This window comes from Enoplosus armatus, chromosome 18 (assembly GCF_043641665.1).
Source record: "Enoplosus armatus isolate fEnoArm2 chromosome 18, fEnoArm2.hap1, whole genome shotgun sequence".
Taxonomy (NCBI): domain Eukaryota; kingdom Metazoa; phylum Chordata; class Actinopteri; order Centrarchiformes; family Enoplosidae; genus Enoplosus; species Enoplosus armatus.
This window is the reverse complement of record NC_092197.1, coordinates 2,382,858-2,397,195: the sequence shown is the minus strand read 5'-3', so window position 1 is coordinate 2,397,195 and position 14,338 is coordinate 2,382,858. Positions and strand designations below refer to the sequence as shown.

General features: G+C 41.7%; 1 protein-coding gene across 3 annotated transcripts; it reads right to left on the bottom strand.

Moving 5' to 3' along the window:
* Positions 1-3,105: 3,105 nt before the first annotated feature.
* Positions 3,106-14,177, bottom strand: rilpl1 (Rab interacting lysosomal protein-like 1). 3 transcript variants are annotated; one of them, XM_070924802.1, is made up of 7 exons: positions 13,680-14,177; positions 10,059-10,206; positions 8,645-8,763; positions 8,221-8,466; positions 6,172-6,326; positions 5,979-6,083; positions 3,106-3,286 (listed from the first exon to the last, which is right to left on the bottom strand). In XM_070924802.1, exons 1-7 carry the CDS (start codon positions 13,965-13,967, stop codon positions 3,160-3,162), a joined length of 1,188 nt encoding a protein of 395 aa, XP_070780903.1. In that variant the 5' UTR covers positions 13,968-14,177; the 3' UTR covers positions 3,106-3,159. The 3 variants fall into 3 exon arrangements, with proteins under 3 accessions (XP_070780903.1, XP_070780904.1, XP_070780905.1); XM_070924803.1 differs by having other exon boundaries at positions 8,227-8,466; XM_070924804.1 differs by lacking the exon at positions 3,106-3,286 and adding an exon at positions 4,391-4,484 and having other exon boundaries at positions 8,227-8,466.
* Between the last annotated feature and the right edge of the window lie 161 nt (positions 14,178-14,338).

The window sequence follows — 14,338 nt, the reverse complement described above, 5'->3', positions numbered from 1 at the left end:
CTAAAACATGCTGTCGCAAATCTGTAAGATCAAGCTCAAGGTTTACCCATCCAACATCAGTCCGTAGTTAATCATGCTGGATGTAGTTTCTTTACGATGTTACATGATGAGTGAAGGCAGGTAACAACGGGAAAGAACACAGACAAACACCTCGAACATTACAGATGTTTTTTATTATTGAGGAGACGTGAATAAAAGCCAGCTCATTTAATAAAGCACTGATCCATTCATTATATATTTTAAATATTCATTTTAATCAGGGAAACGCAGGAGAAAGATGGTGATCAACACTGACTTGAAGAGCTGGAGTGAGCGTTGGGAAAGGTTTCCTTGTCTGACTCGATTTCCCTTTTAATGTTTCACTGTTTTCATGCCTAAATATGGTCCAGATCCCTTTGACTTCCAGATCTAGTCTAGGATATCGACGGTCTCTTGCAATAAATATCATCATTTTGTCTGTGAATATGTAAAACACGGGTAGCTGCTCATTTCTAGCCTCACATCACAGTGTTCCTGTCATTTTACATTCATTTATTCCACCTCCACGAGTGAGTATAAATGAAGATAAAGTGCTTTTATTGACTGCCTCTCAGGGGTGAAGTGTTTAAAGTGTGAACGCAAGCTGGAAAAGCAGAAGCAGCGACCACCAATTAGCTTTTTTTAAATGATGTAAAACACACGGGGCACTTCAGCTTTATTCACTTTGTTTTCACCTTTTTAGGAATCACAATCTGATTCTGTCGTTTCTAACCTCTCAGCAGTCTCCTTATCTGAGGATTAAGTAATGATGTAACTTCAGGATTTTGCTCTGTATTCAAATAGTATGCGGTTTGAAACCATGTTTATATTTGAGGCCTTGTATAAATGATGCATAAAAGCACAAGTCAACATGTACCCACCTTATTTAACATTATTTGCATATGGCTGTGTATTTTCTACAAGATGTGTGCTAAAAGTTAGATATTTGGGGTTTTGTGTAGGATACTGGCAAATCATAAAGGTAGGTTTACAAAAGACAATTATTAATATTGCCTTGCTTAGTGCACCTCATGGATCTATACCTTTCAGTGCTCTTTCAAAATCTGCCCGTTTTTAATATAAGCTCTGGTTCGGTGGCCACATTTACGGGAAGACACTTTAAAGGACGAGGCTGGTGTTTTATATATTTTACTTCTCATGAAAACACCAAAATCAACAATGTGACTTCCTGTCTGTGGCTCTCAGCCTGAAGCCCATTGGTTCCTAGTGAAGATGTAATTATTCTGTGATTTATAGAGGAAGAAGATACGACAGGCTTTGGTCCTCTGATCACGTTGAAATCAGTTTTTCCTCCAAATACAGACAGGACAATTAAAAACAATAAGTTAAGCGTTTGAAGTCTCACCCAGGCAGGAAGCTACAGGAGTTTAATACTGACAATGCTGCTTTTGTAAAACCCAGTTATCCTCTGTCCTGGAGGGCTTAAAGGCTTTGAGGTATCTGCACAGATTACTGGACTGATGTCAGATGTGAGTTTGGTCATAAAATCAAGCTGTTGAGTAACTTTGTCTTTTTCAATATACTGCATCTGTTTGCTTATTTACCAAAGAGGACGGTCATGCATTATAACCTGCTTTGGTTCAGCTGGTGATACTGTGATAAACTGCTGCTGTAGGTTTGAATATGTTCATGACGTGCAGCGACACACGTTGGCTGTTCAGAGTTCACAAACTGCATCAATTGCTCTTACGTGGACATTTGAGTCCATTTCATAATAACGGAGTTGGGGAGAAGCGTACACTTATTTATGGAAACCCATTTCCAGCAGGAAAATAAGAAAAACAGCTGACGAGTTACGCATGACACAAATAAGATCGTGAGTCAAAACTAAGATGAGTTACTGTTATTATTATTAAAAACCTAAATGATGAGATACGGCCTCAAAATACTGACTCAGAAAGTCTTTGACCTGGTAAATACAGATGATGAGATGAGATAAAGTTATGAGATTATAAGTAAAAACTGTTAGTTATTAAGTCAATATTACTAAGATACTATCTATTGGTATAATTTATACTTACCAAGTCAAAACTATGACGACTTACTGAGTCAATATAATATATTATCTTATTAATATATAATATCTCATAATACTGACTCGGTAAGTACAAACTATACCAAGTCAAAACTATGAGTTATTAAGTCAATATTGTAAGATACTATCTCATAATACTGACTTAGTAATTAATAGTTTTGACTGAACTACGAGTCAAAATTACAACATAGTAAGTAAAACTCAAGTATCTCATAATTTTGACGTATTTTTATTTTTATCATGCCTAATTGTATTTTCTTTTCTTGGCAGAAATGAGCTTCCATACTTACTGCAGGTTGCATGGCGACATATATTATCAATAAAAGCTTTTGTGATCTTTTTCTGTACACAGCTTTTAAGTTGTGATTCTAAGCATCATTTTATACACAAAATTTGTTTTGAATTTTTGCAAAATGCTGGTGATGGAGCTGCTGGCTGTCCACACGAACAAGGACAGAAAGTTCAAATAAGTTATCGGGACACAAAAGTGTTCATTTTTGAGAAGAAACCTCTGCAGTGATTGTTGTGTTTTATTTGCCTTTTATCTCTATGGGGATCAAAATATATATAAAAGCCTCATCTGTCATCGATTAGCAAACTCACTTTCATGAAGTCAACATCTGGAGTGGTGTGATCTTTAGACACCAGCACACTTTTGTGTCCCAAGCCTTCGTCTCCGTCGTGCTTTTCACCCACTTACGTTTATTCCAGACTTGTCTTAAACCACTTGGATTACAACAACTTTCCTTTTTCCATCATACGACTTGAGTTTACCCTCTCCTCTACAGATCATCACGTCTGACTCTGTCCTTCAGTCTGTATGTGCCGTCACTCACTGAGATGTTCAGATTCTCAGGTGTTTAAATAAACTTTTTTCTTTTTTTTTTACAGGAGTTTATGATAATTTGATGTGTTCACTCTTCTTTCTGTCGTCTCACCTCAAGCACATGATATTCCAGTCGCAGCGCGAGTCACTAGTGGTGGTTTGTTGTGCGATTCACAAGCTGGCCTCGGGTGATGGACACGGGAGTGTTAAAGAGTTTTGGAGCTTTGAGTAACCCGGACAAGTCCCCGTCCAGGTGTGACTACATGTGCTGCAGCGCCTCCTGGGCCTGTTCTGTGTACACGTCGTCTTTCCCCGCCCACGAGCCGAGGCCGACGTCAAACTGAGCGCCCCGCTGCCGCTGCTTGTCACGGGAGAAGAAGCTAAACCTGAGGCGAGAGGATGGAGAGAAGACAGAGGCAGCAGAGTGTTTAGTGGAAGTGTCAGATGACAGGAACATGTGTGTAGTGTGTGCAGGTAAAGCAGCGTTAGAGTGTTACATCTTACAGCAGTGTGCTATGTGTGGCATTCAACAACACCAATACATCAAAGCTGTATTATTTGTGGGGAATTAATCATCTCGGTATAATTACTGTAAACAAATGAGCTCCGGACATTTAAAACCACATTTCCTATAAATCCCAAAGCTTCCTGCAGCGATTTTGTTTGCTTCTTGTCTCGTTAAGTATGTTGAAAGTTATTTTCCCACCATGTGCCGCTGGCTGAAAAAGCACTGTGCTGTAAAGCAATGGAAAGGTGGCAGACGGTGTGCCGCTCTTGTCCTAACAGCAGATGTCGATGCTGGTTTCCGCTGTCAGACACCACTTCTCACCTGCATATACAGATTCTGATATATGCTACTGCTGATTATGATATGCTGCTGCTGTCTGCAAATTTAGAAACAACTTATTACTCCGCAAATATGCCGACATATGCGTAGAACCAGAGTGGCGCAGCATCGGCAGATTTCCCCTGAAGCCCCGAGCGCAGTGAAGAGGCCGGTCCTGATGACCGATTAGGCTCCGATTTGTTTACAGACATTATACCAACGTATTAAATGTAATGCAACATGTCACACAGAGCACCTTTACGTCAACATAAGTTATGTTTTAATACTTTTTTAGAGTTGACATGAGTTGATGAGTGCTGCTCTGTAGAATAAAACACCTCGCCGTCTGTAACAAGAGCTTCACTAACTATTGCAAAAGAGCTAAAAGCGCTTTAGTTTGTAGTTTCCACAGAAGACGTGAAGGAGTCGTTACTGCGGTCAGTGAGGGAGAAGACGAGACGGCAGACAGACTACATGTCCATATTCTGACTGGCTGATTCTGTTACGATCCACAATCGTCCCATTGGACAGTGATAATAAGACAGCCCCACAATCAGCCAATCAGAATACTACAATGGTGGGAAAAACAAGGCCCCAAAAGCACATGCAAGGGGAGGGAGTTAGCTGAGAAAGTGACAGACTCTGAGGCCGACCAAATATAGAGTCATACAAGCGATACGAGGCGTCTGATTGGCTGTAAAGTGGGGTCATCTGGGATCAAACCAGCCGCCACCATCGGCATAATGGCTGTGAAGATCCTGTTACACAGAGGTAAAGACACACAAGCAGAAACAGGAAGAGGTATATAGAGAGAAGGGGGGGTGGGGGGGGGACAAACAGGGGGAGACAGGGACCACATCAACCTTTGACCTCTGTTTGACCCAAATGTAAAGTTTGCATATAAAGTCATGCTTTAGTTCATTTTAGTGTAGATGGAAAAATAAAATGGGTGCAGGAACATGAAAACACTCTCCTGGTAACTGTGTGTGTGTGTGTGTGTGTGTGTCATGTGCCATGCTAATCATTAACAGTCAAGCGAGGTGTCTTCACATCTCAAATCTTTAGTTATTCGAAACAGAGGACAGGACTCAGATCAGCTGTTTGTCTGTCTGCGTCCAGAATCACTGCCCGGCTATCAGGTGACTGATCATGTGATTATTCTGTCTCACATACTGATCCCAAGGTCAGCAGCGAACTCTCAACTAAATAATATAGAAACTGAATCTGAAACTATTGGTAGATTAATAAATTAGACGATTGGCAGAAAAATAATACGGAAAACGTAGCAACAATTAGCCGTTTTGTGCTTTTCAAACTGAGGATTTGCAGCTTTTCGGTGTTTTATGACTGTAAACTGAATATCTTCAGGACTTTGGACTGACTGAAACTTGACTCTGGGACATTTGTCACTATTTTGTGACCTTTTAATAATCAATCCAAAACACTGACAGATTAACCGATGGATGATCATAGTTGCAGCCCTACATTGACGCTGATTTAAAAGTGCCTGAAATCTCAGTTCCCTGCAGTGAGTCATAGCGGAGGCGCCCCTCCTCACCTCAAATACAGAGCGCCTCTGCAAACGTCAGAAGAAATGACTACATTTTTATGAGATATAATATTAGTGACACTAAATGAATGTCTCAATGTCGGTCAAAAAATAAGCTTCTTAACAGAGTTTAACCCCTTCACTAACCAGTTCACAAAGCCCTACAAAATAAAAGCCTCAAATGTGAGTGTGTTGTCGGAAAGTCGCCTCTCGGATCAGAACGGACACACTTTAGTTCCAGTAGCTGCTGTTTTATCTCCAGTTTGTTTTTACAGCCCAAACAAACACAGGAAGTGGGCGTGAGCTGTTTCCGGTTTTGATCGCTGAGAGTTATTTTTTAGTGGATACAGCTGAAACACAACTATTACGTATATGTATAACTACCTGTTCACATCGAGGGTGTTAAAATCATACCGGAGGACAGTCAAAGCTGATGTCACCAGCTTGAAATAGTCCCAGATGTCTGGTTCTGCTGCTGAAGAGACGTTACCTCTCTTATAAAGAACAGGTTTGACTTCATGTTCATACTTCTTATAAATCGTGACATGTAAATGTTTGAGCATGCAGGCACCACGTTAACAAGCCAGCGTATGCAAAGTGTTTGACCTCCAGGTGAAGGAAGGTGGTCGGTGAGATGTTGACAGGCGAGTGTTTTCACGCTGTGTCTGAGTGACTGAGTGTATTTGCAGGCGTGTGAACGTACAGCCGTTTGATTCCTGACTCTGGCTGGGCAGACGACCGCGAGCGAGTCCTCAGTTCAGGGGAGGGAGAAGGAGAAGGAGTAACAACGTCCTCTTCCGTCTCATCACTGCCAAAACACACCAATAATTAATAACAACACGGCTGTGATGAGACTTTATCTCCTCAGACTGAAATATCTGTTCCTGAGCTGTTACCTTTTGTAGTAGGCCAGCTCCTCCTGCAGCAGGAAGACTTTGGCCTTGAGCTCGTTCCTCTCGTGCAGGACGTCCCTCAGCTCCTGCAGGGTGAACCGTGGCCTGTTGGGGTCCTTTGGGTCCAGGCCTCCCGTCTCGTCCTCGCACAACGCCTCCTGCCGGGACACGAGTGCATCACAAAGAAGAAACAAAACCAGAGAAAAGGAAGGAAGGAAGGAAGGAAGGAGGGAAAGAAGGAGGGAAAGAAGGCGGGAAGGAAGTGAGGATACCTTGGTAAAATATTGGAACACAGCAGGCATGTCCTCATCGCACATCGCCTCCTGGTGGCAAACGTTGAACTCTAAGTCAGACATCAGGCCTTGTTCCAATACATTTGCTCGTCCTTCCCTCCTCCCTTGAGGCTAAAACTCTGTTTTATTTTTAACTCAGAACACTCGAGACATTCGCCGAAAGACTTCAACACATGCAGCTGACAGAAGTCACTCATGCACTGAGCAAAAACAAAAACAGATCCAATTCTTATGAATATGTATGCTATTCACAATGTTTAAGTCCAACTGAAACTGCAGCCTGTAGCTACAGGTCATGTGCATGTTGTTTGTACCACCAGCATCTAACTGGACCAAACTGTCCAACAAGCGAAGGTGCAGGAGAAGACGTGTGTTCATGTTTGGAGGTCAGATAAGAGACTTTAGCAGGAAAGCTAACGAGGGTTGTTGTTCAGAGTCTTGTGTTGTGGAGCAGTCGGCTGTCTGTTGTTAAACATCTTAAATTTGGAAAAAAAAAAAGGGACTCAATACTATAAATACTATAAAAAGTTTTTTACGTTTGGCTGAGCTGGAAAAGTTGCTGCATCAATAAAACCTGAATGTGATGAAGAGCAGTGGAAACACTGGAGCGATGAGGAGACCGTAACCTTCCTCACATTACCACATGCCATCTTTCCATCATGTTTTCCATCACGTCAGGTTTGACTGGCGCTCTTTTCATGACATCATCTTGTTGCGCCCTCTTCTTCTGGCACCCGACTGGAGAGTTGTCTAAATCTCTCTACGCAGACGGAGAACGGTATTCGGTTTGGTTTTGATTTCTCAAAGGAGGACGTGTGATCGACGGACGCAGCGGGAAAAGAAAACACGCAATTTCATTTCAGTTGGACTTTAAACGAGCATTTCTACTGCCAGCGTTTCAGGATCCTGGTGCACTAAAGGGCAACTTCAAGTGCTGTTAGAGGCGGAGCAGTCGGAGGGATCTATATTTAGAAAGGTCGGGGGTGCAGTCGTCCACAAGTCTCACCCAGTTGGCTGAGGAGCGACACATCCTTCTGACACGCTCTGTTAGCTCTTGAACACCCATGCCGAGTCAGTTCACCACGTCTCATGGGTCAGACAAATGTTAGTCCACTAGCTTGTTTTCTTTCTACCGATGTGGTTGTTCTTCTGGGAGGGGGGCGTGCAGGTTGGGAGTTAAGAGTCAGGACAATCACACCACTCTGGTTTGCTAACTAGCACGTCTGTATTACCCAAAGCAACACTGCCTCGTCCTCAGCCTCCTCATCCTCGTGTCCCTCTGGGCTGAGGGAACCAGGCAGGGGTCGCGGGGAGGGATCAAACCCCCCCAACATCAGCTCAGAGGGGTCGGGTCTGTCTGACCAGCCCTCTGCCCCCACAACCACTGTAGCAGCTTTACCACGCTGGTGGAGTAGAAGACACTTTATTATCTGCTTACAAAACACTTCCAGTTCCCTTTTATTGATTTATTCACTGCAATTTAGGTAAAAGCTTCAGCGGAAAATGATTAGTCATCATCTTCTAACGTCTAACTTCAAGGGATCGTCCGACATCTTTGGAAATACGCTCATTCACTGTCGTGCAGAGAGAGCTTAGCTTAGCATAAAGACTGGAAACAGGGGGAAACAGCTAGCCTGGCTCTGTGCAAAGGTAAAGACCTATCGTTGTGGTTTTATGGGGGGTTAAGTGCTGGAACTAGGCAGACTTTTATTTATATTTGGACTGAACTGAATGTAATGCCTTTAGTGTGCTGAGGTACCTCTGCAGGTGAGGGGGGTTGAGGTGTGGGTTCCTCAGGGTTCTGGGCAGGCAGGTCTCCTTGAAGTCGTTCCCTCAAGCGCGCAACTTCCTGCCGAAGGGCACCGACTTCCTGCCCCCGCGCCTGAGCGCCGGCCTCCAGCTCCACCTTCTGTTCAATCAGTGCTTTCCCCTGCGCCTCCACCACCGAGATCTTATGGCGCAGGTCGTGGTTGATTTTCATGAGACGAGACTGCTGCTGCTGGAGCTGCAGAGACAGACAGGCAGACAGGGAGACAGACAGGCAGACAGACAGGAAGACAGACAGACAGTATAAGAGGCCAGGACGAGCTGAAAAACTGTTGAATGAACCAGTTTAACCTTTTTGAGTATAAACAGATTTGATTTCAGCAGAAAACATAAACACGCTGAGTTTGTCGCCTTACTGCTTCTATGTCCTCGTTTTTCAGCGTGAGCTCTCGGTCTTTTGCTCGAATCTCGTCTCTCTGCTTGTCCACCACCTCTTTGAGCTTCTTCATCACCTGCCTCTCTCTCTCCGTCATACCTGCTGACGAGAGTTTCATTAAATCCTTACAATGTGTTTATATCGGAAGAGAAAAGTTGTACAAAGGGAACCCTGATTTGTGTGTGTGTGTGTGTGTGTGTGTGTGTGTGTGTGTGTGTGTGTGTGTGTGTGTGTGAGTCTAGCAGGTGGGCTTGTACACTGAGGCTGGTCTGTCCACAGTGTGTCCGGGTGACTGTGGCCTCTGTGCGAAACCACGAAAGAGCCTCTGATGCAGAGACAAGACTGGCTCGCCGTCAGACACAGAGAAGGCTTCCTTTGTTTGTGTGTGTGTGTGTGTGTGTGTGTGTGTGTGTGTGTGTGTGTGTGTGTGTGTGTGTGTGTGTGTGCGTGACACAGAGAGAGGGAAAGCGAGGCACAGCGAATGTCGGTGAAAGTTTTCTGAACACAAACAGCAGGTAGCAAATCATCATAGCTTCATTCATTACTTATTATCTGCACGGTAAATATGAAGCTACAGCCAGGAGACAGTTAGCTTAGCTTAGCATCAAGACAACACTAGTAGCCTGAACACCGGCCAAGAAATACCCCATGACCCATTTTTATATTTCATATATAACATATCAATTAGTGAGCTTTAGAGCAGCTCGTAGGTGGATTTTCTTACCTTCTGACATGATCAGGCTGTTTCTACCTGTTTATGCTAAGCTAAGCTAAGCTAACTGCCTGCTGGATACTGTATTTACTGAGTGTTATATCAATCTTTTCATCTAACAAGAAAGGGAATATTACGGCTGCAACTAACAATTATCTTCATTATCAATTCATCTGCTGATTATTTTCTTTATTAATTCCATAAAATGTTAAATAGAAAATAGTGAAAAATGTCCCAAAGTGATGTCTTCTTTTGTCCAAAACACAAAGACTTTCACTTCACAAAGACACAAAACAGAGAAAATGTTCTGCAGCTCTGAAGCAAATTTCCCAAAACATCAAACTATTCCTTTAACGATAACAACATCCTGTTTACATCGTAGAATATTTTTAAAGCATGCCTCCCTCAAAAAGCACCAATTTCACCAACGTCTCCGCTAATACAAAATATATAAAAATAATAAACTTTATTTATACAGCACTTTTCAAAATAAAGTTACAAAGTACTTCACACGGTTGAAGCAGGAGGCAAATAAAATATATTAAATAAATACTGTTATGATTTCCAGCATGTAAGTTAAGGAACCCTGCTGTCTGTCTGTCTGTCTGTCTGTCTGTCTGTCTGTCTGTGTGTGTGTGTGTGTGTGTGTGTGTGTGTGTGTGTTTTGGGCACACGTCCTCACCCTCATGCCTCTGCAGGTCCTCCTCACTCATGGGGTCTTGGATGGACATGTTGGTGAGGAGGCTTTTGTTCTCCTCCTGCAGCTGAGCGATCTGGGAGAGCAGGTCCTGAGCTTCTCCTCTCCAGACGTCCTCCACCAGCTCCAGCTCCTGAACCCACACAAGAAAACACAAAGGCATCAGCGCTGAAGTTCTTCCAGCTCTGGACGTCATTCATCAAACCGCTCAGTGAAGCTTTCCCTTGAATTCGCCGCTCGTCTGTTGGTAGAGAAAAGCTCTAACATCCGATTCTGTCTCACACATGAAGACATTACACGCCTGCTGACACGTCTGAGGAGCCGCGAAGAAGAGCTGCGATTATACGACATGTTTACAATAAGATAGTCTATCGAACGTTTTGGTCTGAAGCACTGCAGACAACTACTGAACTCTACAGAGTCCTTTACATTAATATTGTCTCTCTGGATAATTAGAAAGCTCTATCACCTTTAGCTTCTGTGTCCTAAATACTGAGACGCTGTTTGTTTCATTTATTTAGTCTTCTATTGTTTGATATGTCATCTGTATTTCGATATCAGCGTATTCCCCCTCCTGTTTTTGCTTTGTTTCTATCCGACTAAGAGTCCACGACCCAAAATTATTCAGTTAACAACGATATAAAACACAGAAAAGCAGCAAATGATCACATTCGTGAAGCTGGAAGCAAAGAATTTTTGCATGATGACGACTTCCAAAGATGAATCAATCATTAAAATAGTCGGTGATGGACTTTGAGTCGTACATACAGACTGTTAGGAAGAATAAAATACATAAAGAGTGAAACTAAAACAATCCTTTGCATCATCCTGCTCGACTGCACTTGAGCGTATAAAAATGTTATTGTATAGTTTGAGTTACAACTTTCCATTTTTATACAGTGGAGAAACTGGGCCAATATACACTTTATTAAATCCATCCATCTTCTGCGACCGCTCATCCTTAGCAGGGTTAATCACGGGGCTACTTTATTAAAGCGATTTATCAAATGACAGAAAATTCTTCGGAAACGAATTTGATGATCCAAAAAAATTTTTTTTTTTAAGCAAAAAAATGCCAAAAGTCTCCGTTTGCAGCTTCTCAAACGTGAAGATTTGATGCTTTTCTTCGTCTCACATGACAGAAAACTGAATATCTTCGGACTGTTTAACAGACATCTTTCACTATCTTGTGACATTAGAGATAAAACGAAGAAAGATAATAACCGGCGGATCAATTGATATTGAAAATAATGATTTGTTGCAGTTGCAGAATATATATATAATTTTGTTATTATTATTACTTTATTGTCTTCTTCAGCTGGTGTGGATGCTTCCTTTGGAGCATGTGACCCACCCACACCTTACGTTCCCACCACAGGACTCTATAAGCCGACTTTGTCTTCTCCGTCACAGCAGAAACGTCCACTTTATCACTCTCATGAGACGCAGTGAATCAGTGACTGTGTCCACCGTGTCTCCGTCAGCGTCACGAGAAACTTACAGATAAACTTTTTTATAGCGCCGAGCCGACTGACTCTGAGCTGTAATCCTGATTTAAAACCCCCACGACGATCCTGCTGCGTGTCTGTGACGCTCAGTACGGAGCTTAAAGGCATCTCATCAGCAGTAAAGTAACATTCAAAGTACTGCACTTAGGTACCATTTTGATGAACTTACATTTTACTTCAGTATTTCCAATTTATGCTACTTTATACTTCTACTTCACTATATTTATCTGACAGATATATCACATATCTAAATATATATATAAAATACATATATATGTAAAATACAGGAATATTTCATGAAAGCAGCAAAGATTAGAGAAAAGTCCAAACAATGAAAACAGATTTGCATATCAGAACTTTACAACTCAGAACTACTTTTACTTTACTGATACTTTACTTTTTTTTGAAGGCAGGTCTTTTGCTTGTAATAGAATATTTTTACATAGTTGTACTTTTACTTTGAATACTTCTTCTACTACAGCTTCTCAGAGATTACAGTAGTTTTATCTCTCACTATATAAAGTCACTACGTTCCTTTATAGAACTCAACAACACTTTCCTTCTGTATTCATGCCGTTACTTTAACTTCTTATGATTTGAATTTAATCGCTGATGTTTCAGTCAACAGTAGTAGTAGTAGTATTAGTAGTACTACTCAGTATTTGGAAAAGTCTTCATGCAGTTCAGATTGTGTAATCTTGAATCTCTGTCATGATTTGATGACTAACTGGAAACAATCGCACATCTGATGAATTTAACTCCAGTGTGAGGAGCAGCATTTCCTGCTGAGTCAGCGACACAAACAGGAACTGTCCGACTGGCTGAGTTCAATCAAGTACATTTACTCAAGTACTGTACGTAAGTAAATCTGAGGTATCTGTACTTCACTTGAGTATTTCCATTTCATCATACTTCGACTCCACTACATTAATCTGACAGTTTAGTTACTTTTAAATCAAGATTTTACCGACAAAACAAAGAAGACGCTCAAACGATTAGTCGATTAGTCAATTACCCAAAAATTAATCAGCACCTGTTTAGATAACTGATTAATAGTTTTATGGAAAACTGCCTGAAAAATGTAATGATTTCATCTTAAATTACAGTCAAATGAATTATGAAGGTGTCACTGTGACATCATTTCTCATTATTTTCATACCGTTTACAAACCAAACAATCAATTGATTGATCAGGAAAATAACTGCAGATTAATAAGGCTAATCCATAACCAACTACAACAGTAAAGTCCTGCTTTTACATTAATGCATGAGTAATAATAATCTAATAATATAATATATAATAGTTTGTATATAGTATATTATTATTATATATACACTCACAGGCAGTGGTGGAAGCAGTACTACAGTGTAAAAATACTCTGTTACATGGAAAAATCCTGCATTTGAAATTCTACTTGAGTAGAAATACTACAAAATGTACTTTATTGAGCAAAGTATAAAAAGTAAAAGTACTCACAATGTAAAATGGCCCCTTTCATTAGTGTTTCATTATGTAATAATGATAATAATTTGTACACACAAATTATTACATTTACTCAAGTACTGGATCAGTCTGATAAGCACTTAATGACCTCACATATCCTCTCCAACCTGATTGGTCTAATCAGACACGTGACTGAAAACACCTGTGAGGGTCTGTGGGGCCTTTAATCTATAAAAATACATATTCGAATACTTCTGTACTTTTACTTAAATAAACATTTGAATGGCGGATTTTTTTTTTCTTGTAAGAGAGTATTTCTACACAATGGTATTGTTACCTTTACTTAAGTAAAAGTTCTGAATACTTCTTCCAGCGCTGCTCATTACTTTACAGATTCAGATTATTAATACAAATATAATAAATAAATAAATATTATCAGGGGTGGAAGAAGTATTCAGATCCTTTACAAAAGTAATAGTATTAATTAAGTTAAAGTCTTGTATTCAAAACACTGCAACAAGTACTTAAAGTATCAAAAGTACTCATAATACTGAAAACTGAGCCCTGTTTGTCGTTTGTTTTCTTGTCAACAGTAAATCTGATCACCATCTTTGATCAGTGACTTATTGATCGATCAGGCCTGTCGGTGAGACACCTTTCTGTGCTTCTTCTCCTTCTCCAGCCGGTCTAACCGCTCCAGCCGCAGCTTGTCCAGCTCCAGCCGCAGCTCCTCGGTCTCCGGGCCGATGCTGTTGCGGCTCACCATCACCTCCAGGATCTCCAGCACCCGCACCACTTTGGGCATCAGCCTGGACAGAGCCTCGCAGCCGTACTGGTCTATGATCCGCTCAAACTCCTGGCCCACCACCGCGGCGATATCATACACGTCCATCACCGTGAGGTCGGCCACATTTTTCTCCAGGGCCGAGCCGGACTCCTCCATGTCGGGATACTTTGGCCCTCCCCGGTTTCCTATTATGTTTCCTCCGCCGCAGCAAACTTCCTTCCCCTGGTAGAACAATCCTGCTAAAGTTAGCTAAACTCTGCCGCTGTAACGTTAAAACAACAACTCAAATACGCCGTAAAACCGCATAAAACACCGGAACTAACGCTTCTCCATCACTAACGACGGAGTCCGGGCTGTAGTTTGATTTGTTTGGGATAAATATCCAACAGGACCGGCTGTGGCCCATCGCTGTCCCTCCTGCGCTGTCCCTCCTGTAAGCTAGTGACCGCCATCGTCAAGCACGCCATATTGAAACTTAGAGCGTCCGGCTAAACCTTTCAAAATAAAACCAGTATTGACGAATGTGT

Coding starts and splice junctions, on each gene's coding strand:
- rilpl1 (XM_070924802.1), bottom strand. CDS start 13,967: ATGGAGGAGTCCGGCTCGGCCCTGGAGAAAAATGTGGCCGACCTCACG. Junction 8,764..10,058: donor GGACCTGCAGAGGCATGAGG/GTGAGGACGTGT, acceptor TCTCGTCAGCAG/GTATGACGGAGAGAGAGAGG. Junction 6,084..6,171: donor GAGCTGGCCTACTACAAAAG/GTAACAGCTCAG, acceptor GTGTTTTGGCAG/TGATGAGACGGAAGAGGACG.